This window comes from Oculina patagonica, chromosome 4, assembly GCF_052425735.1.
Source record: "Oculina patagonica isolate OP01 chromosome 4, crgOcupat, whole genome shotgun sequence".
Taxonomy (NCBI): domain Eukaryota; kingdom Metazoa; phylum Cnidaria; class Anthozoa; order Scleractinia; family Oculinidae; genus Oculina; species Oculina patagonica.
In genome coordinates, this window is record NC_135761.1 from 51,202,663 (window position 1) to 51,228,038 (window position 25,376).

Genomic DNA, 25,376 nt, shown 5'->3' on the forward strand with positions numbered 1-25,376 from the left:
GATAAGCGTAGTAAGGGTCTTTTTTTTATGGAGAAACGTTGCCCCTGTAAGGAGGGTACCCTTCATGCCGAGCCATCCTGGGCGAGAGCTTTTCACGCGTTTCTTTATAAATAGTTGCGAAATTGCAAAGTTGGCTCGGGGGCCATAATCGCTGTTTTGCTGGTCTCAGATAGTGATCTATCCTCGCCAATGGATAGCGGCAAAAGTGACATGCCAAGGGAGGGTGGGAGGGAAAGGGCTGGGGGGAGGGGGACGGGGAGAGGGTTCGAACTGGGGGCGTCAGTAGAGAAAATACGGTATGCCACAAGCATTGCATAAGACATCCTGCAACTCTTGTAGAAAAGTGTTTAGTTTTAAACTATACATTTTCTACAAGAGTTGCATGATGTTTATTTAATAAACAATTTTCTCAGGTCTGCATGCGGACGTTTTTCAGTTATCAGAAACGTATAACCCATGGGTTTTCTGAGCGTATATAAAAATGTGTTTAATGTCTAGCTGAAACATCTTGGCGGTTGTGCATTAAAATGGTGTAAAGTGATTATACTAAATTGTGTTTCTGTAAAAAAAAAAATGCAGCATTCTCACCAAGCTTATCGTTTGAACGCAAAACGAGGGATGTTTTGCGCCCAAATTTTACCTTTAAAACTCCGCTGTTGTCAGTAATAAAAGAGCGAGGGTCTTTTTTATGGAGAAAAGTTGTCCCTGTAGGAGGATACCCTTCATACCGAGCCATCCTGGGTGAGAGAGCTTTTCACGCGTTTCTTTATAAATAGCTGCGAAAATTGGAAAGTTGGCTCGGAGGCCATAATCCTCGGTTTTGCTGGTCACAGATAGCGGGGAAAACCCAAAATCCCATTAGCACCCAGGGTAACCATTTCATTGGTGGGCTAATGCTTTTAAAATGCACCTAGAATTCTTCGGTGACAATCTGTTGGGTATTGGGCAAAAGACAGTCACTTCTACAGACGCTATGCTTATTGCTAGGTTGTTTTCTTTTATTTTTTATGCAATTTGAACGTTTTGTACGAGTTGACACAAATCAAGGGACGGGTCCCAAGAATGACACTGACTTTTAGCAAGCTTCTGTAACTTCATTACTGAGCTCTGAAAAAGCGTTCTTAGCGAGTCAGCGGATGTCTTGTCTTCACTGCTTGTCTGGTATCTAGGCTGTGGTAAAGCGATAACAATTTCGTTGACTTCTCCCTCAATTCCAATACTGTACAGCTCAGGAAACACGGCATGAAGATCACTCACAACTCCATCCCTCAGGACTGTGTTTCGACAAACCAAGTTGAGAATGAACACACCTAAAAGGAGAGAAAAACCTTAAAGGATATATGTCCTGACGTTCAGACCATTTTACTTATGTAGGAAAATTGCTTTCAAATTGAAGGAAACCTCAAAGTAACTGCAGTTTTCTAAGGTAGGACAACATCGCAGAAGTAACGAAAAACCGAAAAAACAAAACAAAACAAGGATGGTTATTAATAAACAGCTGTCGATGTTGGTCACATAATAAAATTAGAGTTTCGTTTATGCGCTAATTTTTGTAAAAAATCCCAGACGGACTTCGGGACTTCTGTCCCTTCATCAGTAGAAAATTCAGGAAACTATTCAAGGCATAGCTGTCGATGCATGTTTACTTTCAAAAAGCAAAAAAGAGAGGAACCTTAAAAAAGGCTCCCTAGTGGGAATAGGCATAAACATGTCAGCGGAGCGAGTGATGCGCGGCTTGGGAGAGCTTGTTCCCGCGTTTGCTTAGTTGAGGAGAAGCGCGAAGGACGGTGAAGGATACTAGCTCAGAAAGTCGCTCTCCTTAAATAATTGTAACGACTTCAAAGGCTCCTTTATCTTATAAATATGGTTATAGTTTGTGATTTATGTACAGCTAAAATATATTGCAAAATGAATTAGGGCACCTTCCGTTCCATCGGAGAAAGAAAACAACATTAACCAGACAGAAAATAACGTTTAAGAAGGAAAGCAGTCAACGCAAGCAGAGAAAAGCCCTATTTTGGTTAAGCACTGATCTACAACATCATAACAGCTAGGCATTGACATGCAGCATGCAGTCCGGCAATTGAATCCGTTAGTAAACACTCTGTTGAACACTACATTCACTAGCTATGTAATCATTCCAAAAACCTTTTAAATGACAATCGTTACTCATAAACATTCTTGCTCGCACTGACCTGAAGGAGAGAGAAGGGAATGAACTCGAGTGAGAAATGTTTTGTCAACAAATGCTTTTGGTGGGCTGCTCATTCCTACTTTGGTGTCTTTAGAATCCACATCGAAGATAATCACATCATAGCTTTGGTCGCTTTCTGAAAAAAAAATTCAGCGTTTCCTTTTTTTCCTCAAAGAATTGTTGAACCAAGGTATACGTATAGCACGCCTTAAAATCGTTTTCACATTACGCCTGTTCACGAACTAGTATTAAAAAACAACAAGCAAAATAACATGAGGTAAATAAATATTTAAAACCTTAAAACAAACCTTTGGTCTCAATGTACTTCAAACCGTCTTCAATAATGACCTTCATTCGTTCGTCTTCTTTGAATTCAAACCAACTTTTGGCGGTTTCAGAAATGCATGGATCCAGTTCAACAACTTCTATGGAAAGCTTTATAAAAGAAAGAAAATGAATTATTTGCCAAGTAGTTCCTAGCCATCGAGGCTCAGTGAGGATTACACTAGGGGTAAAAGCCCAAAAACAAACAAAAAAAAAAAAAACAAAACAGAACAGTCATATCTGCAAGTCACAGGAAATCAGAGGAAATGCGCAAGTTAACAAAAGCCATCGCAACTTAACGCAAGTCAACGAAGGCGATTGCAAGTCAAGCACAAGTCATTGTAAATAACACTTGCAATATATTTTATTGCAAGTAAACACAATAACATGCATGCCAGCTCAGATACAACTCACTGAAAGCGAATACAAGTTGCTGGTCACTACAGCTACAGAGACTACAATTATGGAAGGCTAAATAAGTTATCAAAAGTCACAAATTTATGTAGTTTCAGTTTCTTAAATAATGGAAGTCATCTAGGGTTAACTCAACTCAAGTCATCTCTTAAGTGACCCCAAGCCAAAATTCAGTCATTACAAGGCAACATGCGTTGTATATTGACTTGTACAATCCATTGAAAGTGAACGCAAGTCATCTTATGTCAATTGTTAATCATCACAAGACAACGCAAGTCAAGTGGATTCACCTGTTTAAAGTATTGATGTAGGAACATTGCAAGTCCTCCTCCACCCAGGCCAACTATTAAAGCTTTCTTCTTTTCACCTGCATGTCAATCGATAAATGAATGTGACTATACTACAGGATGTTTTTTTTTTCAGTGTGCATAACTTACAAGCCAATCTCTACGTCTACTCGTTGACCAAACGAAGACAAAATGCAGTAAAAATTCAGGACCAGGCCGAACTCTTCATAAACAAAATTTTGGGCATATTAAACTAGTGATACCTATCGGTAGAAATGCCAACGAGTACAACGGGACGCTTTATAAATTACGAAACAAAAAGCAAACTTTTACAAAGATTTGCAAAAACGAAGCATTTCAAACTTTCCACACTGCAGTTGAATCCATTCAGCACATAAGTATTCAAAAAAATTGAGGTTTTAAAAGGTAAAAGCCTGGTCGGACAAATTTGTGGCTAAAGATGGAACAAGTTTATTTTATTATTCCGAGAATAATTCATCACGCGCAATGCGTGATGTCTCAAATATCACGTTGAATTGTTGTTGTTGAGACACTGCAAATTGCGTTCGGGAAACCAGCTTTTAGGAAAATTAAAGGCCCTGCTTCCCGAGGAAAAAAACCGCCGGAGTATCCAGGAAAAAAATGTAGTATAGGGAATTTATTTTATAAATTCGAGAAACGAAATAAAACTCTCTTCTGATTGATAAAATCTGTGTTGTCTACTTAGCCAGACCTAACTTAATTACGCATGCAAATTTGTATGACTTCGAAATTTTCGAAGCTTTGGAAATCTTGAAGCTTTGGAATGCATTTCTTGCCTTCATCTTAAATGAAATTAAATTCTAAACAAAGTTTAATTCAAGTTTCTTTCGTATTTCAATCTCTAGTTCGGGAATTTTGGCTTTTTGAAGCGAACAAATTAAAAACCTCTTTGTTATCTGAGACGCATCTTGTCTGGGAATTTAAAGTTACCAATGAATCATGCACGTGCTGAACAAATTATTAGCGCGCTGATTGGCCAAACTACAACAAAGTATGCTGAACGGATTGGCTAAAAACATCAGAAATTGTGTCGTCACGATCTACCTTACATTACATTACTTACATTACTCGACATTTGGAGTGTTTCTGAGATTTTTTTCGCATATACAAATCTTCACGCGGCTCTATATTCTGCCGCCTCATCAGGCCTTCTGGTCTTCCAGAAGGCCTGACTCGTTGGCAATAAGACACTTTATGGCATCACCTAAAGCACTGTAACTTAAAAACGACTTAAGTTTAAATTTAAGTTTAAGCATAGCCTTGGCAAAAGACGTGTACAAACTACCCGCCCCCTGGTCAGTATATTACTGAAAATAACATGTACCTGATGTTGCAAATCCCTCGATCCAGGCCAGACCTGTGATAATAACTCTATGATGCTGACATGCTAAATACCCATGATCCACTTGGGGATTGCTGCTGTTGATCGGATTCTTCTTCTGTTTTCCTTTGCTCTTCTTAAGATTTGCCTTTTCTGTCAAGTGAAATTTGAAAGTGATTGATATGGGTTTCAAACTATCAAACAATGTTTATATGCCTAATGACTGCCCTCCTGTCTCCCAAAAAGTGATGGTCAATTCTCACACACCACTGGTAGCCATGCCAGGCCGACCGCCACCTGACCTTTATTACAAACTCAACAAAACCATACATGTACATCCTGCATCATAGGGAAAATTACACAATGGCAAAGCTAACAAAAGATAGGGCGCCAACTAAAAATCTTAGGGCGGGTGGGTGGGTGGGAAAAGGTCAGTAATGGCGGACGCAACAAAAACAACTGCCCGCCAAAGGTCACATGACCCTTTTCCCAGGTCCCAGCGGTGTGTGAGAAAAACATTTTCCACTTATTTCATTTCACTCAGCCAGTGGAAAATAACACTTCACAAAAAATTGATGGATCATCACTGCTCAGTTCTTTTATTGCTTGCCATGCGGTTGGAAATTTATAGATCTATGGCTAGATAGAATTTAGACTAGGCCAGGTTTGGCAGTAATGCTCAGCGATTCTCCAGAGCAGGTCAATTAAAAGGGCTTTCCACAGGCTTCACCTCTTTAATTTATGTTCCACCTTTGTGTGGATAGGCTTGCTTGAAGTAAACCTTAACAATTTAGCGAATTAAGCTTACTGATGACAACAACAAGACTACAAGAGGTATGTTCTTAAAATATGGCAAATGTGGCCTTTGATCAGCTCTTTATGTATCTTTAAGTTACCTATTACTAGCCTAGCCTCTGACTGTATCACATTTTTGTTGCTAAGGAAAATCAGTCGACGAAATTTCTCTTCATTATCTCCTTCAACATCTTCCACAACATAGTCACCACTGAGTGCTGAATTTCCTTCATGTAAAATTACTCGATTTCCAAGATCTTCTCCAATAGAAAGGAATGGTACCTAGTACATGAAAGCAAAAATGAGCATTTGAACTAAAACAAGAACATCCGAAACGTGCTAAAAAACGTAAACAGACGCCTGCTACGCAGGCTACAGTGTACGTAACTTTCCATTCCCACTTGCCAAATGGGTAAATTGGCTACCGGACAAACATACAACTACCCGGGCCAAGAAAAATTTTAAAGCTGCTGCCTGAAGGGCAATGTAGAATTCAATTTTTTTGAGTCCTGTTACAAGGACACTAAAAGTACATTAAGGTCGCGGGGGATACCTACAGCATGAATAAATTCATGAAGCGAAATTTTGCTTGACCTGCATGTTTTAAAACGCTTATTTCTCGGCTGTTATAGGTGCGATTAAGCTCAAATTTTAGAGATACATAAAGAAATAATAAAATATTATGTATGTTATCTTTTATTTGGTAGATTGTACTTTACGGCGATGTAATAGCCACTTTAGTGCCAAATTGGGAAGAACATGATTTTGTGGCAGAGTTTGCGGAACGAGTAGGAGACAGCACACTGTGATCTTGTCAAAAACTAATCAGTCAATATCTCTAGAGTGTCATGACAGAAGAGGATTTTTTAATTTAAACTTTACCAGCAAGTTATGGCGGTTTAAATGCGCAAATTTTAATTTAATGCCTTCTACCTCTTTCTAAAAGCGCTCTTTTAAAATTCCGCCTCTGTTATGACACACTACAGCATCCATAGTTTACCTATCTTCAGTGGCAAGTCATGAAGGTCTGTATCCGCGCTGTATTCTCTGCCACAAAATTGTCGGAAAAGTCCAAACTTTGACAAACACGATCAGTTTGCAATGGAGAGATGTAATTATGGTAATCACATTCCACGCTTTTATGGTGAGAACAATGCGTTTTTATGAAGGACAGGATTGTTTATGCCGAATATTATTGTGATTATTCTGAGTTGCAGAAGTTGCAGGAACATTCAAATTTGAAAAATTATCTCATAGACTTCCTACAATCTATATAAACGTATAACGCCAAGTCTTGTTTTAAATTGGTTAAAATATCAAAGAAACAGGAATTTATTATTATTTTTTTAAATCCCATATTTTTAACCAGTCATGAATATCTCATAAAGTTGTTATGCATAATGCATAATGATGAGCCTAGTGTGTCCCCCGCGACCTTAAATGTCACATGATGTCAAATAATGAAAGTTTTAAATTAAAAACGTTATTTTAAACTGTTACAAGACTTTAAATTAAAGAGAAAGGTGTCAACAGTTTGCCCATTTAACAAGCAAACAAATTCTTAAGTACTTAATTGAGTTGAGTAAAAAATGTTCAAACAGCAGGAAGGATTTTGCTGCAGGAGCTGACATTAAAGGTATTAATTTACCTGTGCATTACGGCTGAGTCTTTTAGGAGCAAGTTCCATTACTTTTGTAGAAAGTTCTTTCTTGATTGAGTCCATGTCACTAAATGCATGTCCTCTCCCAAGAGTCACAATGACAACTCGCTCAAAGCTTGCATCGGTGGCTAGTTCCATTTGTCCTTCACTGGATGAAAATTGCCACTCTGTCTCCCTTCCTGTGGGACATCAATTAACAAACATACAAAAAACCTACTATTACACAACAAGTTTTGCAATAATAGTTTTTGTTATCTTGGATCTTGTTGGTATGCCCAGGGGGGTTACTCCGGCTTGTAAACGACGGGGATGATGGAATGGAGGCAAAACTCAGGACCCAAGAAAATCCCTTAGTCTTCCGACATTACCCAAAAAAATCCCTAAACCAAAAATAACCCCCCAAAAAATCCCTTGTCAAATTACCCCTAAATTGCCAGGAGGTGCAATAACATAACACAAAAGAACGCTCGTTTTGTTTATTCATCATACCATAAATGCGCCAAGGCACTTTGGTTCGTTTTTTTAATACCCAAAAAATCCCCTATCTAAATCAAGATACCCAAAAAAATACTTGCCAAATTTTCCAACCCAAAAAAATCCCGGAATCGAAAATTTCAAACCCAAAAACATCCTTCGATCATCCCCGTCATTAACAAGCCGGAGTACCCCCCCTGGGTTGGTATGTCGCAACACTCATAATTAATATTAATTCCACTGAGACCTGCAAAGGGTGTGGCTACATAGCCCTTTTGCACACATTACATGCCTACAAATATCAATTAGCATTCTACAAGCTTAAAGAACTCATATGTGAGTGCATTCTACATGTAGGCTTACAATGTGTGCAAAGGGTATTAACAGCTTCTTTGCCCTTAATGTTCTTAATTTGCACATGTGACATCCCCCACCAGGCCACCACTCCACTCCCTTTTTGCAGAGAGGAAGAGAGTATAAAATGGTGTCAATAGTTATACTTTTTACTTATTTTAAGTCTTAATCTCACCTTGTGGCACAATGAATATTGCAAATTTTCCATTTTTTGCTAATGAATGTTGAAGATCTACAATCGTCATTGAGTAACAAGGGCTATGTCTTTGCTTTTGATTTCCTGATGTTAAATACAAGTCTGCCAAGACACGTTGCCCAAGACACAATTTCTCTGAATGACATAGTATGAAAACAAGAAAAACAAAGTAAAAAAAAATGAAAGCATTAAATAATAAATTAAGGTATCACGGAAGGAAAATTGGCATTTTCGTTCAAGTCAAATTGTGTGCAAACCATAAATGGTAACCCCAATAAAGTATATATTTTCTGAAAGCTTTTTGAATAAAGATTATAATGAGGGATTTTGTTTGCATCATATAGCCCATAATAAGCAACGTCAGCATTTTGTTTACAATTATGATGTTGCGCAACTTTGGGTTTATTTGAGAACACATTTACATGAGAGCCTAAACTTTTATGTGGAATTTGATCTACATATATTGCTCTAAAAAACGGTGTCTTAGATTTTTCTTTTCTTGCTCCATTAATTTTTTATGAATTTTTAATCTTAAAGAAGCCCTAAAAACGCCATTTTTAAGTTTAAAAATTCATAAAAAATTAATGGAACAAGAAAAGAAAAATCTGAGACACCGTATGTAGATCAAATTCCACATAATATTAAAGTTTTTGCTCTCATGTAAATGTGTTCTCAAATAAACCTAAAGTTGTGCAACATCATAATTGCAAACAAAATGCTGACGTTGCTTATTATGGTCTATATGATCAAAACAAAATCCAAACTCACAATCTTTATTAAATAAGCTTTCAGAAAATATATACTTTATTGGGGTTACCATTGATGGTTTGCACACAATTTCGCTTGGAACAAAAACGCCAATTTTCCTTCCGTGATACCATGAAACATTATAAAGGATTTGAGTTCCTTTCAAATGTTTCATTTATAATAGGTACATGAAACTGTGTGCTTTATGTTGTTCCTGAACACTATAAAGGGTTTTCTTTGCACAATCATCTAATACTGTAAGATTCCAAAACAAGCCCTGGGCTTTTATGGGATTAATGTCCCTTTTAGGTGTGGGCCTATTTTCAGGAAGGGCTGACAAACAAAACATCAACAAACAAGTACAGTTCAAATTTGATCTTGATGCAACATGAAAACAGCGTACTGTATTCACACAATAACACTGTAAATACCTAGTGACTTCTTTGTGACAAAATACTGCTGGATTTCCTGCAAAGTAATCTTTACATCTGAGAAAGAGTTCACTCTATGGATGTTTTCTGTTCCATCCAGACATATTTCAATGATTTGCAATGACTGAGTTGATGCTCCTGAGTACAAACATCAACATATTTTTAGTATAGTATATCATTATATACAACAAGTACTGTATATCATTATAATATATAATATACAACAAGACGAGTTTCTCGTCTCGCAAGAATCAACAAAGCGGAAATGTCTGGAATAAATTACGGCAATTATCTTATGAGAAAACGTTTAATCCCTCGCGAGAGTTTTCACCATTTTGTCAACTAAAGTTCAACGTTTTTGCCTGATTGGAAAGATTGCTGATTTGTTGGCAACGATCGGTTTGTAACAAGAATACATTTTGTCATTAAGAGTGTTACCATCTTTTATTAGTAAAAATAAGAATTGAATGAAAGGTGTTGTCTGTCTATCTGTCTGTCTGTCTGTCTGTCTGTCTGTCTGTCTGTCTGTCTGTCTGTCCGTCTGTCTGATTGTCTGTCCCTCTGCCTGCCTGCCTGCCTAATGGTAAGGTTACATGTAGTCATTGTATTGGTGTGACAAATTAGGTACATGCATCAGAGGCAGCGGAGCATTTTGAAATGTGGGGGGCTAAGACTGTCCCAAAAATGCTTGGCAGGTTTTCATATTTGGAGCAACCTTTTTCCTTCCTAGCAACTTTCTGTTTTCTGTGCATTTTCAAGACCGAAGATTTTCGAAGATTCTCCTATTTGTTGTTCAAAAGCCATGCAAAGGTTTCCAAACATTTTTCAAACTTTTCCGAAGATAAACGAAGTTTCTCGAAGACTTTCAGGGAAGTTTTGAGGATGTTTGAACTCACTCATGAGACAAAATATCTTGACAAACCAATTTTACCTGCGATATTTTCGGCACCAAAATGTGGAGGGGGGGGGAAATGGCCTTTCCCCCATATTTTCACTGGGGGGATAGAGCCCCTCCTGACCCCTTGCTACACCACTTAATATGTGCATGCATGAAGAATAAGTAGGTTGGCGAAGTTCCACTTCAATTACTGGTCCACACTACTTATTTAGCTTATATCATGACATGAAGCTTGCTTCTTAACAGAATGGATCAGTATGAAGGTAATATGCTTCTGGGAATTTTATAGGAGTATTGTTACCCCTCCCCCCACCTGGATAGGATGCTTGTCAAATGCCGGCCAGGATATTAATGTCATTTATAGCTCTCTGAATTTTGTCAGATTGCTGTGCATGTAATATAATATTGTGGCAGTTTACCGGTAATCTTTTTTTTAAATTTTATCTCCTGAGTGGAGCAAAGCAGCAAGTAGTGCCAAGAACAAAGTATCATGGACTGCTCAATCCGGAGTCAAACATGTTATAACCATTCAGCCACCAGGTTTCCAAGGATATAATAATTATACTGACCTGCAAATTTTGTTTTTGTTAAGACAAAACAAAACAGTGGTAATGGAACTGAGTCTGTGTTCAGCAAATGTACCCTAAAAAACCATCCACATGAAAAATAGGCCAGCAGTTCATCCAAGATGTCTTCTGTTGCAAATGAGAAACAAATATACCGGCCTCCAACTTTGAGAACTCTTTGTACTATTTCAAAGTATTCTTTAATATCTGATTCAGCTCTTTGGTTGAAAGAGCAGTCTCTATGTAGCCTGTCCAGTTCACCCTTGTCTATCAAAACATTAAAACTTTCATCCTGAAAATCACCCTGCAAAACAATTAGAAATATGTACTGAGCTTTATAACAAAAAGAAAATGAAAAACAAAGGATATTTCACTTGAAGTCCTACATGTACTCCCCCAATCACCCTAGTTTCCTGAATTGAAAAACAACTGAGCAATTTTTTCGGTGAGGTAACTTACATAATTTTGTTTGCAAATTTAACATTTTTGTAGCCAAGTTTTATAGTCCATGTATCAATCCTGTTTTTATTTATCCCAACCCCTCTCCCCTGCCTCTATCAAGCCCACGGGTTAAGGGCCTTGCCACCACCTTGAAAACTCTAACAAAAGGGCATTACCCTAGAAGACATATAGCCCCAGGGGGATATTTCATCGGCATCCTCGTCTCGGAGAGACGATGGTCAGTGCATCAGTGTTGACAGGCTCTTGAGTGACTCAAAAGCCCAATTCTTGAGTGGCAGTCTTTGTTGCAGCTGGTACAAATGTAGTTGGTGGCCTCACATACTGATACTTGCCATTCCTTTCTCGCCGCTTGCTTCATTATTGCCTCGGCCCTGAGTGCCCCCTCCTTCACACTGTGACGCCAGGCGTCGCGGTCTTGCGCGAGGACCTCCTAGGTATTGGGATTGAATTCAGCGAGTCGCAGGTCACGCTTTCAAACATCCTTAAAGTGAAGGAGTAGTCGGCCTACGTGTTGGGCGCCCTCCCACAGTTCCCCGTAGAGGACTTGCCTTGGCAAGCGTTGGGTTCCATACAGTGAACATGACCGAGCCACTGTACAGTACCGCCCGAAACTACTTACCCATTTGCCGCGGTTATACCTCGGTCAAACTGCAGATTGATACTGCGTTCTCGCCTCGGCATAGACGCGGCGTGCCGCGAAAAAATCGCCGGTTTTACCGGGTTTTTTTTGCGGTAAGCAATACCGCGGTAAACGGTAAGACGCGGTAGAGTTGAATAGTCTTATTTACCTTTTGTTTAGAGTTCATTAAGAACAACGGGCAAGATTTCACGCTTTCGCGCTCCGATGATATATTGCACATCTCTCAAATTCAAAGAAACCACCGCTTCGAAGCAGAAATGCAAATACATGTAGCCGGAACGTGACTTTTGAGTTCTTTAAACGTTTAAATGGTCTTAAATGAGCAAAACATCTTTTAGAATAATGTTAGAGCTACATCGCCACTAGTAAACAAATGTTTCGTGTTCATGTCGTACATAACATGTGTCGGATCAAAGACATGCTGCCCATTGCTCGCGTAGACTGATCTTGGAACTTGTCATGAATGAGTTGCATCGTCTTTAAGCAATATTTTAACAAATAGTTTCTTTGGGTTTTGTTCGTCTGCAACGCAGGCTGTGGTTCAGTGTGAGCACTTTTTTTCTTCGCTATAATTTTCACACAACACGGCTGCACGTGCTGCCGGTTCGGAAGCGACGAGCGACGTAAAAATTATATTCGTTCGCCTTCTTTGATTTCCTCGGGCTTCTTTCCATAGTACTTATTAAAACGGTCAAACTACACTGAAACTATCAATATGAACATAGTTAGTAGAAGAAAATGTGTTTTATCGAAGTTTCTATGAACATTTTATCACTTTTTGCAAGATAAAGTTTTGGTCTGAGCGGTACTGTATCCGTAGTTGAGAAGTAGTTCCGTCTACAGATTGTTAAACTTGAATGAATTACTTTTCACGACTTGAGGGAATTAAACCGTAAACAATGGCTTGACATTCCCTATCAGTAACTATTGTTTCTTCACCGCGGCATAATGCGTCTTGCTTACCGCGGCGTTCGGTCACGTTCGTCCAAGACGAGGTTGAGCTTTCTGCGGCACTGCGGTGGATTCGCGGCACAACCGCGCGGCAAGGACGAGGTTTCACCGTGTGCTAATGGGTAAGTAGTTTCGGGCGGTACTGTAGGCATCCTTTGGATGAGTAGTGTAGGGATGCCCAGCATGTCGGCTCGTTGGAGAACATTGGGGGATATTTAGTCATGGATAAATCCTGTTTTTATATATCTCAACACCCTCCCCCAACCCTCCAAGTTAAGACTATTTTAGTCGCCATGACGACTACAATTTTAGAACTGGCAACTACATTGGAACCGAAGTCGCCAGCATGGCGACTTAAATTGAGAAGAAGGATTGAAAGCGTGAGCTAAATTTAACGACTAAAATTTTTCACTGGCGACCAAACTTGAGCAGTCGGTGGCCAAATGGCCACTAAGGAAAAAAATTAACTTGGAGGGTTGCCCCCCCCCCCCCCCACTCCCCTCTCCCCTTCTCTAAAAGGCCCATGGGTCAAGGGCTTTGTTGCCACCTTGAAAACTCTAACCAAGAAGGCATATATCCCAAGAGGGTATAACCCGGCCTGGAAGGGGGAGTGAGGAGTTACGAAAATGCAAATCTTTAAACTCCCGCCAGATCTATTCTAGGGAGATACATGCAAAGTTTGTGTTACATATTATCCTAATAGTTTGAGTTGTATGTGATCACAGGCCCTTACTTGTAAGCCATGTCCCACAGTAAAATGTATTTCTGGTCTCTTCTCCTTGTTTCTTTCCCTTAAACTACAAATGTTACTTTCAGAGCTATCCACGCCAACAACAGAGTGATATCCAGCATCATACAAATCTTCAATCAGAGACCCTCTACCACTGTCTGAAGTACAACCAGTCGTTAAAATTCGATCGCTCGCTTTACAGTACTTCTGGAGGTAAATACACAGTTGTTTATAACCTCCATAACAGGAAGAAGACTCCACGTGTTCAAAAAGGAGCTGATCATGGCGTTGCTTAAATTCTGGGTTGACAGGGCAGCGAAAAACTAACGCCATTCTTTACACATGCTTTACACAGATGCCTAAGTGACACCTGCAGTAGTACTACATAACGTAATACTCTATCCGGGGACCTGCTGCTGCTCTTTTCAACGAAGGCTCGTAAACACTAACGTCACGCGAATCGTCACGCTTTGTAAAGGATTGAAATACGATTTTCCAGAGATTGAGAAAAATAACTTGTTTTTATGGCAACGAAAGTGGAGGTTTCTATAGAATACTGGTAAGTAACGGTGACCTCATTGTTCCACCATTACTTTCACTTCTTACTTTGCTAAAAATATGGTTAAAACATAGGTATGACAAATTCGTGCTGTTGCGCATTTTCGTTTTGTGTGGTCAGGTACCGAGTCCTATGGTTCATTTTCATAATAACAAAAACATTTTAAAGCATAATAACATAAATATTAAGAACCTTGGTACCGAGTTGGCTTTTTCTGTGAGGTTTCGTGGCATTTCCTTTCCTTTTTTTTCCTGTTCGGCTTGACTCATGAATCATGCAATCATGCAATCATGCATGCATGGCGCGCAGTCAGGCCAACTGGATAAAACCTTCCGGGGGCGGCGGGAGGGGGGTTGACTCTGGAACAGCTAGGGTTTAAAATTCACCCTTTCTCTGCAGAAAGATGGTATTTTATACTTTAGGTTTGATATGTGATCAAGTAATTAGCTACCAAACTCTGCTCCCCTCATCACTTTATCTCCAAGCCTCAGACAATGTTGAACTGTTTTGTTTCGTAATTAATTTTTAGTCGTATATGAGGGTACGCCCCCCGCTACAGGGAACTGGCGGACAAAATTAAGGCCGACGTCCCAGAAGCGAACGTTGATGGTCATGTTGGTCGCTTATGTAAGTTAAACACTGTCAATAAATACATCATGTAGAAATAGTTAACTGTTTATTCAAATCAATCTTGTGTAAATTTACAAGTAAATATTTTACTTTGTACAATGTAACCTGGATGAAAAACTTAAAGCAGGTTAACTAGTTAAAGTTTTATAAAAATGGTGCCATGTTCAAGAGTGGTGTAATTCAAAGGGGTACGTCATTTTGTATTGGAGAGGGAGGGCTTAAAAGTACAGATGGAGAAAAAAGTGTGCATTTTGCAGTGTGCAGCTTTTAAAGCTGTATTTCCATATTGGTTTCTTTGTTTAGTTAGGGTAATGTCTCACTTTTTTGCTGGGTAAAATTGATCTGTGAATTGAGCAGTAAAGGACTTGTTTCATGCACTGCAGTCTCTTCTTTGCATTACCTAAAGAAATTTCCTTCCTAATAATTTATTTTAATGTATTATTTTAAAAGAAATGATTGAAATAGTTTCATCTTGAAACAATACAGGAGCCTTACTTTAATTCTTTGCCAATAGCCTCATTTGAAGTCACGGTGAATGGGAAACTGATTTTTTCGAAGTTGGAACAAGGAGGTTTTCCTTTATTTGAAGAGGTAATAGTATCAATAGCATGTACTAACTAAATAAAATAAAGCTCTAAATTTCCTGCACCAGATAGTTTTACTACAGTGCTGTTTTGGAAAAATCCATACCCCTAGCTCCCATGGAAGGTTTTTTGGTTTGAGTCCCCTCATCCCTCTGGAAATTCCAGCTTCCCATACTTTCCGTTAAAAAATAAGTGACCCCCACGGCCCCACCCCCTTGGAATTTCCAGTGACCTTCAGTTGGGTGGTATGGATATTTTCTGGAACTGCACATTGTAAGATTAATTGAAATGATTAACTCTGATTAAAGAGGCCCTGCCAGGGGGGGGGGGGGGTTCTCGTGTTGCTTGTCTAAATTTTAAAATGCACCATGTCGCTGTTTTATCAAACTTTGCTTCACTGTCGGTAGTAAAATTGAAGGAAAATTACTTGTCCTTGTCGGAATTTAAGTTTTTCCAAAATGGTTGTCATTAATTGTGATTTTATGTTATTTGCTGTCGCTACTTTCTGAGCCTTGCACTTGTCGGAATTTACCCTGGCAGGGCCTCATTAAAGCAGCACTCAGCTTGAAATTATGTGATGTTGGTGTGTGGCTGCAAGTGTGCCAACCAAATATAGTCATATTTTAAGAATAGATTGTCTACATATATACTTTTCAACTGCTTTTCTTTTTTGTTTTTCATCTTTAATAGGTTGTCAGTGTGGTACGTGATTGCAGCCAAGGCAAAGAGCCTCATCAATTGACAGAGAAAGAAGAAGAAGGATGCATTATATTTTAATATGCATCATGCTAGTCTAACTACAATGACATTATAAGTTTGAGGGAAAAACCGGTTATAATCTGTCAGGAGCCCAGGATCTGTAAATTACCCTAGATTGTAGGCTGTTCCAGGCACTTGGTTAGTTTGTTTTGATCACAAAGATGGGCAAATAAAAAAAAAGACAAGCTGGGTTAATTTTAATTTGTAACTTCATCATGTTTTCTATTTTTGATTCTTTGCACTGCTTCTTAACTAACCAAACACCTGGAAGATGCTATCCAGCTGGCAGCGAGCAAGCTAGATATAATGGTGGGACACAAAAGAATTCTGGCATCATTTTCCCTCAGTGGTTTGTATGACTTGTTATCACTGTACGTGCATGTCCTGCTTTAAAATATTCCCTTCATGTTGAATCCTAGCATTAACTTATATCTCTGTCCCGGTGCAAGTTTTATTTGTAGGGAAGACACATGCACACCCTACTGACATTTATACCATGCCATAGAAAATACAGCCAATCAGAATTCAGAAAAGCCGTTGTATATTCGACGGTATTCAACTCAACATTCCCATCGTGCGCTGCGATCTTATTCTCGACGAAATTTAGTAAGCGTATTTTCTATGGCATGGTATAAAATAGTTACACAACACTTTCTCGTGGTATACTATGGAATATCCCACTTGTCACTTGTATTTTCTTGGTATACACACTCGCCTAAAGGCTCGTGTGTATACCGAAAAAATACAAGTGACTCGTGGGATATTCCATAGTATACCACTCGAAAGCGTTGCATAACTAGTATGTATCTGAGGTTTAATACCCCTGATTGGTTTTGTTTACTGAGCTTTCCCAATCAGAGTGAGAGTACAATTACCTTATTATAGGAAATTAACGCGTCATGAAATTAACGCGAATTTCAAACATTCGCGTTAATTTAAGTCGCGTTAATTTTTGTTAACGTTAATTTCCGCACCGTTAATTAAGTGGAGCGTTAATTTCCATGACGTTAATTTCCATTATTTTGGCCCCAATTTCTCGTTACAGTCCAGACTATCTTGACTCCAAGGAAAAAGCATTATTTTATCTGCCACCATCATTGATACTGCGAAGAACGCTCAAAGTGGGAAAAGTACCACGAACATTGTTTTCGTTTAAGATTATACGCCTACAAGTGTTGAATTAAAAATATGTTCCTGTTGTGTATGTCGCGTTAATTTCATTCATTTTGAAATGTTACCCCTCTTTCGCGTTAATTTCCTTTATTGGGAAGTAATTTTTCCTTCAATTTGCGCTAATTTAAGTCGCGTTAATTTCAAATACCTTAATTAACACAAGCGTTAATTTCCTATAATAAGGTATATCTTTTGTTGCTGCAAAGGTCATGCTGTTAGTATTTTTGTATGATAGTCACATCAAAAATGCTCCCAGTTGTATTGATGCTGACTTGATGGTCAAAATGCAGCAGTATGACAGCAGAAACTCAATGGACATACGTACCGTAATGTATTTACAGGTAATTCATGCATGTATGTCTAATTTGCTATACAAATCATACAGATTTTATTAACACTCCCCAATAGGGCTTTTCAGTGCTAATTACGCAATGTAATATTTTTTTTATAAAAAGCAATACAGTTGTGATAAGATAAAGATAAAATTACAAAATGATCAATATAAAAACATTTACAATAAAATGCACTAACAATAGACTGCCTGAATCAAAAAATGGATTCCCAAGGTAGTGGAAATCGGGAGAAAATGAGTCAAATTTTGCAAGAATTTTTAACGAACAAAGAGGAGGGAACCGTTGTGGAAATTAAGGGGCAGGAAGCAGGAGAAAAAGGAACAGGAAGTGGGAGTTAAAGGTACGGGAGGCGGGAGGTTCACACCCCCCCCCCCCCCTCCCTTTACTTTGTGTTGCACATTATCCTTATTTTCAGTTGTGGCTGACATTAATCACTTGTTCTTACTTTTAAGCCATGCCTCACAACAAAATGCATTTCTGGTCTCTTCTTCTTGTTTCTTTCCCTTGAACTACTGTTACTTTCTGAGCTATTATATATCCACACCAACAACAGAATGATATCCCACATCATACAAACCTTCAATAATTTAGACAACCGCTAGATTTAGTTTTGTCTGATGTTAACAACCAGTCCAGACCCGTACCCAGTCCTCGCTTATTTTAAAATATATCTGATGAGTCTTGGAAGTGGGAATGCCAACTGACACACCAAAGGCGCTTTGGAAAGACAGAGATTGGTTCCCAGCCTTGATGCAATGTGTTCTAGTCAAATCTGTATCGGAGCGACAACCAGTCAATGAAATCATTCTTGTCCCCAGAGCCACTTGTCCCTCTTTGCCAGCAGAACCTAGGGCATGAGGAACAAGCAACGCATAATTTGATTGGCTGGATTTTTAACAAAGAATTTAAACCTTGATCAGATCATGCAATGTTCTTAAAGCCGGTTGTTCCTCGTGGCCCAGGTTCTGCCGTTCTGCCGGCTCAGTGACCTTACAAATTATACCATAGTTAGATTATACTTTTGGAGATAACCACAGAGTTTTTATAACCTCAATAGCAGGAAGGAGACTCCATCTAGCATCTATTCACAGAGAAGCTGTTCAGAGCGTTGCTTAAATTCTGGGTTGACACGGCAGCGAAAAATTAACGCCATTCTTCACATGCTCTGGTGCCCAACAGGGGAAGGAGAAGGGGAGTTCGATTCAAAGGGAAAGCAGAAAGGGAGTTCGAGCGCGAAGCGCGAGGTGCGCGAACTCCCTTTCTCCTTCCCCTTTGACATAGTTAGTCCCCTCTTCTAACTATGCCTTTGAACGCCGGCCACGCGGGCAAGTGGCCAAGTGACACCTGAAGTAGTTCTACATAACGTAACATTTGGGTCGGCTGCTGCTCTTCTGAACGAAGGCTCGCAAACTCGTTGGCACGCGAATAGTCACGCTCCGAAAAGGATTGAAATACCCCTTTCGAGAGATTGAAAGAAACAAATCGTCTTTATGGCAACGCAAGTAGAAGTTTCTATAGAATACTGGTAAGTTACGGCGACCTCATTGTTCCATCATCCCTTTGAATTCTGACTTTGCTAAAAAAAAATTGGTTGAAACACAGCTAAGAGTCTGAAGAGTGGTCAAGAGTCACTGAAGAGTGCTAATTTGAGCTCAAATGACAAATTCGTGTTTTTGCGCATTTTCGTTTTGTGTGGTTCGTTTTCATAATAGACTTGTAAAAGAAAATTAACTTCAGGAGCTAAACGAAACATGTTGTAAAGGCATTAAGAAACTTGGTACTTTCGTTTTCGGCTTGAATCATCATGCAATTTATCATGCATAACGCTAAAAGTGTCGTATACTAAAACACGTTTTCAACAGCGAACATGCATTACTCAGCAATTTTTGAAACCATTAGCCCCGAAGCGATATAAAACTCAATTCAAAGCATTTAAATTTTGGCTCACCTCATTTACACATGTTGAAGACCGAAATGCAAATATTACTTTTAACTGGCTCGATCTAGTAATTGTCATATATTGCACTTGTTTTGCAAACTGTCAAGCAATTGATGTATGGCCAATATAGTGGAAAGAGCGTAATAAAATAAGGAATTGTGATAATAGAGAGCAAGCCTTGCTTCAGTTCCAATGCCTTTTGTTCAACAAAATTATTTTTGAAATTATGGCCAGTACTAATTTTTGTCACTCAGAAAGAAAATTAAAAAAAAATCTATCAATAGAATTGAAACACTCTACTTTAGAGATCAAATCGAAATTAACCAACTCTATATTCCTATCCAGTGCAAAATTCCAGGGACACATTCTAGTATAATTAAATGATACATACATGTACATGTATTACTATAACAGCTGCAAAATGATTTTAAAAGCAAATATCATGTCATGCATTAAGGGTGTCATGAAAACTAAGACCCTAGAACATAGGCGTACGGGCCGGGGGGGGCAGGGGGGGCTGCAGCCCCCCCAAATTTTGGGCGACTCAGATTTTTTGGGCAGCAAGGGAAAATTTGGGCAAAGCCGTTTTTTAAGAAGTTTTTTTCGAAGAGATAGATATTTTCTATTTTAACCTGAAGACGGCGTGTTAAAGCCAGTTAACAAAATTCACATGAGACATTGGTTGCTTAGCACCTGATGAGTTTCTGGTTAGTAGTGAAAGGGACCATTTGTTGATATACATATTTGTAGTTTTTTTTTACTGTTGGGCACTGTACTGCAAATATCTGTCACAGTTAAACACCTAATAAAAAAAGCTTCTCCGTGTTGCTAAATTTTACAAAATCGACGGCGAGATTCTGGAAGCCGAGCAAAAAATGTGCGCGAGTTTTCGTTGTGTACGTGGATTAGGCTACATAACTGTTTCAGAAATGCTGGAGACAATGCAAGGGAATGATCTATTTGATAAGTTTTCAGAGTTTCCTTACGTGGTTCATATCCATGCAGTGATACCTGCTACATCGTGTTCTGCAGAACGATCATTCAGTGCGTTGCGCAGATTGAAAACTTACCTCCGCAGCACCTGATGGGACGACAACGTTTCAGTATGGCCAAGTAAAAAAACAAAACAACTGTTTTTGTCCCCACCCGCTTCATTTTTTGGGGCCGCCTCTCTTTTTTTATTATTTGTTTTTGGAAAAGTTGGAAATAACAAAAAACATTAAACCCGTGTTACGCTAGGTCCGTACTGGATAGGTCAATTACCTTGCAGGATTTATTTTCTGGCCTAAGAATTTGACAATGGAGGATGAAACATCGATATTCGAACAACACAGGTACGGAATGCAACAAAATAATAATAATAATAAAAAAAAATAACAAAAAATGAGCCCGCTTGTTCTCTCTTTTATAGAAATCCGAAAGAGAAACATTTGTTTTTTACTTGGCCTAGATTATTACTTGTCATCGCACTTATTAGCATTAAAAAGGCATATTCCAAATTTGTAGTCAACAGTGGCATGGATCGTATTGCTGACATCTTCGGCCGTCGAAACGGTAGAGAGTCAGACAGCTATTTATTTTAACGTATTTTATGAGCTCATACGATAGATTATTATGTAACAATTTTTCACTTCATTTGAAAGCCTATGTTAGTTCATCGTATGACCCTTATTTCTTCTTGACTGCTTCGTAAAAATTTGGGCAACTTGCGATTTTTTTGGGCAAATGTCTCACCGCCCCCCCTGGCAAAAAATTGCCCGTACGCCTATGCCCTAGAAAACTAAGACCTAAGACCCATCTTAGTTTTCGTAATTACTAAAACTTAAAGACCCCCCAAAAGCAATGTGTCTAATGTGTTTTAAAAGACAAGATGATTTGCACCGCATAAAAAAGAAAAAATGACAACGAAAGCACGAATAGATCGACTCGGTCGACTCACTATGTGCCAATCGTGGGCGATCATTTTAACGCTACTTTGGGCTACTTTTATGCACTCCGAAGTCCTAAAGAAATAACGAACGCAGACTCATTGCAGGCAAAATAAATCAATTTTGGCTGTGCTGTGCTTAGAAAGTTTGTTTATACTCGTCCTCAGGTCTTAGTTTTTGTGATTACGAAAACTAAGACCCCATCTGATCAGTATCAGTCTCGTGTCTAGAATGTGATATGTCTGTCAACACTGTGGCTAAAATTTAGAAATAAAATAGATCGAATAGCGCTAGCAATTTCAAGTGACCCTCAAAAATGTTACGACCCCTAATTCACCTTGCTTCTAATCTTATGGCCAATCGGAAGTCATACAGAAGAACTCCAAATTCGGGGGGTGATCACCTCTTTTTAGCACTTTACAAAACTTTATTTTCTGCCGACAGAAAGTCACGCCAAAGTAATATTGAAACTTAGATTTGGAGGGTCTAAGTTTTTGTAATTAGGTCTTAGGTCTTAATTTTCGACTGTCTTAGTTTTCGTGACACCCCATGCATTAATACATTGAGACCAAAATTTTTAAAACATTAACTGTTTCGTTTGGTAATTTTAGCGGTGGATGAGGGTACGCACCTCGCTACAGGGATCTGGCTGACAGAATTAAGGCTGATGTCCCTGAAGCAAAGGTTGTTGGTCGTATTGGCCGCAATTGTAAGTTTAAATCATATCAGTCATACTTGTAAATGAAGATACAGAAAATTACACATTCAAATCTATCCTGTGTAGATTTGTAAATAATTTACTTGATAAAATATGGATTAAAAACATAAAAAGCATGTACAAGTACAAAAACTCTTTCCTAATTCCTAAGGGAGGGTTCATAATTTAATGTAGAATGGGGGCTACATGTATGTCGATTTTAAGGGGGGATCATGATTTTTTCCTGTTAGGTTTTAGGAGGGGCTAGCTATTGAATTGAAATTGTCATGGTATTTTGCCCACAACAGTGCAAGATGAAGAGAAAAGCAGGGGGTGGAAGGCCAACTAGAGCTTTACAGCTGTAGCATAACATGTTGATTTCCTTGTTAAGGGAAATGTCAGTATTTTTGCTGGGTACATATTTTTGATCTGTGAATTTAGCAGTCAAGAACTTGTTTCACACACTGCAGTCTCTTTGCTGAATAAAAGGGTTACTTTTTATTCTTTGCCATAGCCTCATTTGAAGTCACAGTGAATGGAAAACTAATTTTTTCCAAGTTGGAAACAGGAAGTTTCCCTTCCTTTAAAGAGGTAAGTAAAATTGGTACATCAAGTTATAGCGTGTAAATTATAACTAAATAAAATAAAGCTGTAAATTGTATTGTGTTGTTCCAGAAAATATCCATACCCCTCCAAGTAAGGTTTTTGGTTTGAATCCCCCCAGCCCAGGGGGGTACTCCGGCTTGTAAATGACGGGGATGATCAAAGGATTTTTGGATTTTCGATTCTGGGATTTTTTTGGGGTTGGAAAATGTGGCAAGTATTTTTTTGGGTGACTTGATTTGAATAGGGGATTTTTTTGGGTATTAAAAACGAACTAGAGTGCCTTGGCGCGGCCTTGAAGTATTTATGGTATGATGAATAAAAAAACATGAGCGTTCAATTTTTTATGATTTTCTTTGTGTTATTATTATTGCCCCTCCTGGTAATTTAGGGGTAATTTGTCAAGGGATTTTTTGGTCCAGGGATTTTTTTGGTTAATGTCGGAAGACTAAGGGATTTTTTTGGGTCCTGAGTTTTGCCTCCATTCGATCATACCCGTAATTCACAAGCCGGAGTATCCCCCTGGGCGCCCCACCCCTCTGAAAATTATTTCCAGTTCCCCATACTTTCAGTTAAAAGTTTTGGCTTTTGAGACCCCCGCGCCCTGGGATTTTCTAATGACCTTTCATGGGAAGGTGTAGATATATTTTTTTTTCTGGAAATGCACATTAATTGTAAGAGTAAGCTAAATGATAACTTTGATAACTTTAATTTGCGAACAGGTGGCATAAATTAAAATAAATGTGATATCAATTGGTGTACATTAATGGCTGCAAGTGTACCAACCAAAATATCAGAATAGATTGTTTAAATACTGATTTAACTCCTGTTCTTCTTTCTTTTTTTCATAAATAATAGGTTGTCAGTGTGGTACTTGATTGCAGCCAAGGCAAAGAAGCTCATCAAGTGACAGAGAAAGAAGAAGGATGTATTTTGCTTTAAAATGCACCATGCTAGTCCAGCTACTATAAGTTCTTCCTCTAACAGCACAATGATTTAATAAGTTTGATAGAAAATCAGTAATTTTCCTAGATTTTTGTAGTCTGTTCCAGGTATTTGGTTAGTTGGGTTTGAGCACAAAATAAGGAAAAATTACAAAAAGCAATAAAAGATACAAGGGCAATGATAGAATTATAAAAGGCGAGTGATTTTTTTCTTACTTGATTCTTTGCACTGCTCCCCAATTAATCAAACAGCTGGATTTTCAAATGCTACCCAGATATGGAGATTGAGCCAAAGATAATAATGGTGGGACACAAAATAATAGTGGTATGACCCTCAGTGGTTTGCATGTTACTGCTGTCCTGCTTAGTAGGCTGAATAATAAATATACATAATTTATATTCTCCTTCTTCTTGGCCTTAACCTATCGCTATCACTGCTCTGGTGCAAGTTTCTCAACATGTAAGAAAGACACACCATATCTTAGATTTCAGGCAAATTTAAGTATTTCCATTTTAGTTAATGAAATGCTTTCCAACATTGCACATCAGAGAGACCTCTATTTCATGGATGTTTGAAGAGGGTGGTAGAGGGTATTTTCGTAACCTGTGATTGGCCTTTTTATTTTATTTCCCTCTCCCCACTTTCCACTCCTTGCGAATTGTGTATTTTCAAATATTATTGAATTTGTATTTTGCTTGAACCTTCGATGTCCCTCTTGGGTGTCGAGAAACTGGCTCCAAATTAGAGCTGAGATTTCTGTGTACTCAGACTAAAGAAGCATGGAACAGTCTGTTGCTATTAAATATCTGTAGAATTTTTAGCCTGCAAATTCAGCTGGCTTTCTTTGCCCCCAGCTCTTGTAATATGCCTTTGAGTAATGAGAGCTGGCTGTATTCCCAGGCTAAAGTATTTTAAGTTTAAATAATTTGGCTGTTAAGGGGTTTCTTGGCTAGTGGACTTGCACAAGTTGAGCAACAGATGCCGGAATTTAATTAATATTGCACATAATATCTTATTCATATGTAGCAGCTTAATGGATTATCCTTTGTTCATGCATAGGTCATGCTGTTAGTATTTTTGTATGATAGTCACATCAAAAAATGCTCCCAGTAGTATTGATGCTGACTTGATGGTCAAAATGCAGCAGTATGACAGCAGAAACTAAATGGATATATGTACAAGCTGTTCACGCAAATTGCACATGTATGTTAAAAATAGTCACTAAATAAAAAAAGTCATTAATGAATTTTTTTTCTCAACGTTGCTTTTTTCAGTTGCAAATAAAAGTATTTCCAACTGCGATTTATGATCTGTTGTGAATCATTATTTTTAATTTTATTTTCTGTACAGCATTTTTATAGGTAAAATTACTCAAAATTTGATTTGTTGGTATAATAATTATACCAACAAAGAATGATTCTTTGGCCCCATGCCGCAATTGTTTTGTATTCCAGACTTACTCTACACTTGTTTGCCATGTGCTAGTGATCCAAGCATGAGGGGGACTTAAAGGGCCTATTAGAGACAGTCCCCCCCCCTGAAAAAAAATTAAAACACCCAAACCTTGATAAGCAGCAGTAAGAATGATTTTATGAGGCAAAAAAGGGCAAATTACTCTTAAATAGGTTTGTTACCAAATAAAATTAATGTAATAATAAATAAAGCTTCAGTCATGGAGAGAAATGAGATAAAAACCATTTAACAGCCTGTTCCTGTCATC

The 25,376-nt window shown here is 38.4% G+C and overlaps 1 protein-coding gene and 2 long non-coding RNA genes across 3 annotated transcripts; 2 read left to right on the forward strand and 1 right to left on the reverse strand.

The window, feature by feature from the left end:
- Positions 1–976: 976 nt before the first annotated feature.
- On the reverse strand, positions 977–13,943 carry LOC144650493 (eEF1A lysine and N-terminal methyltransferase-like). The gene is made up of 11 exons (XM_078510177.1): positions 13,490–13,943; positions 10,707–11,007; positions 9,240–9,377; positions 8,041–8,196; positions 7,026–7,216; positions 5,479–5,659; positions 4,586–4,735; positions 3,223–3,299; positions 2,503–2,629; positions 2,196–2,330; positions 977–1,310 (listed from the first exon to the last, which is right to left on the reverse strand). The coding sequence occupies exons 1-11, from the start codon at positions 13,817–13,819 to the stop codon at positions 1,006–1,008; spliced, it is 2,091 nt and encodes a 696-aa protein (XP_078366303.1). The 5' UTR covers positions 13,820–13,943; the 3' UTR covers positions 977–1,005.
- On the forward strand, positions 13,916–16,219 carry LOC144650518 (uncharacterized). The gene is made up of 4 exons (XR_013570133.1): positions 13,916–14,045; positions 14,575–14,672; positions 15,190–15,266; positions 15,950–16,219. It is a non-coding gene; the product is annotated as an uncharacterized LOC144650518 (long non-coding RNA).
- A 2,727-nt stretch (positions 16,220–18,946) lies between these two features.
- On the forward strand, positions 18,947–24,958 carry LOC144650517 (uncharacterized). Its single transcript, XR_013570132.1, has 4 exons — positions 18,947–19,069; positions 22,023–22,120; positions 22,623–22,699; positions 23,570–24,958. It is a non-coding gene; the product is annotated as an uncharacterized LOC144650517 (long non-coding RNA).
- Positions 24,959–25,376: the final 418 nt, after the last annotated feature.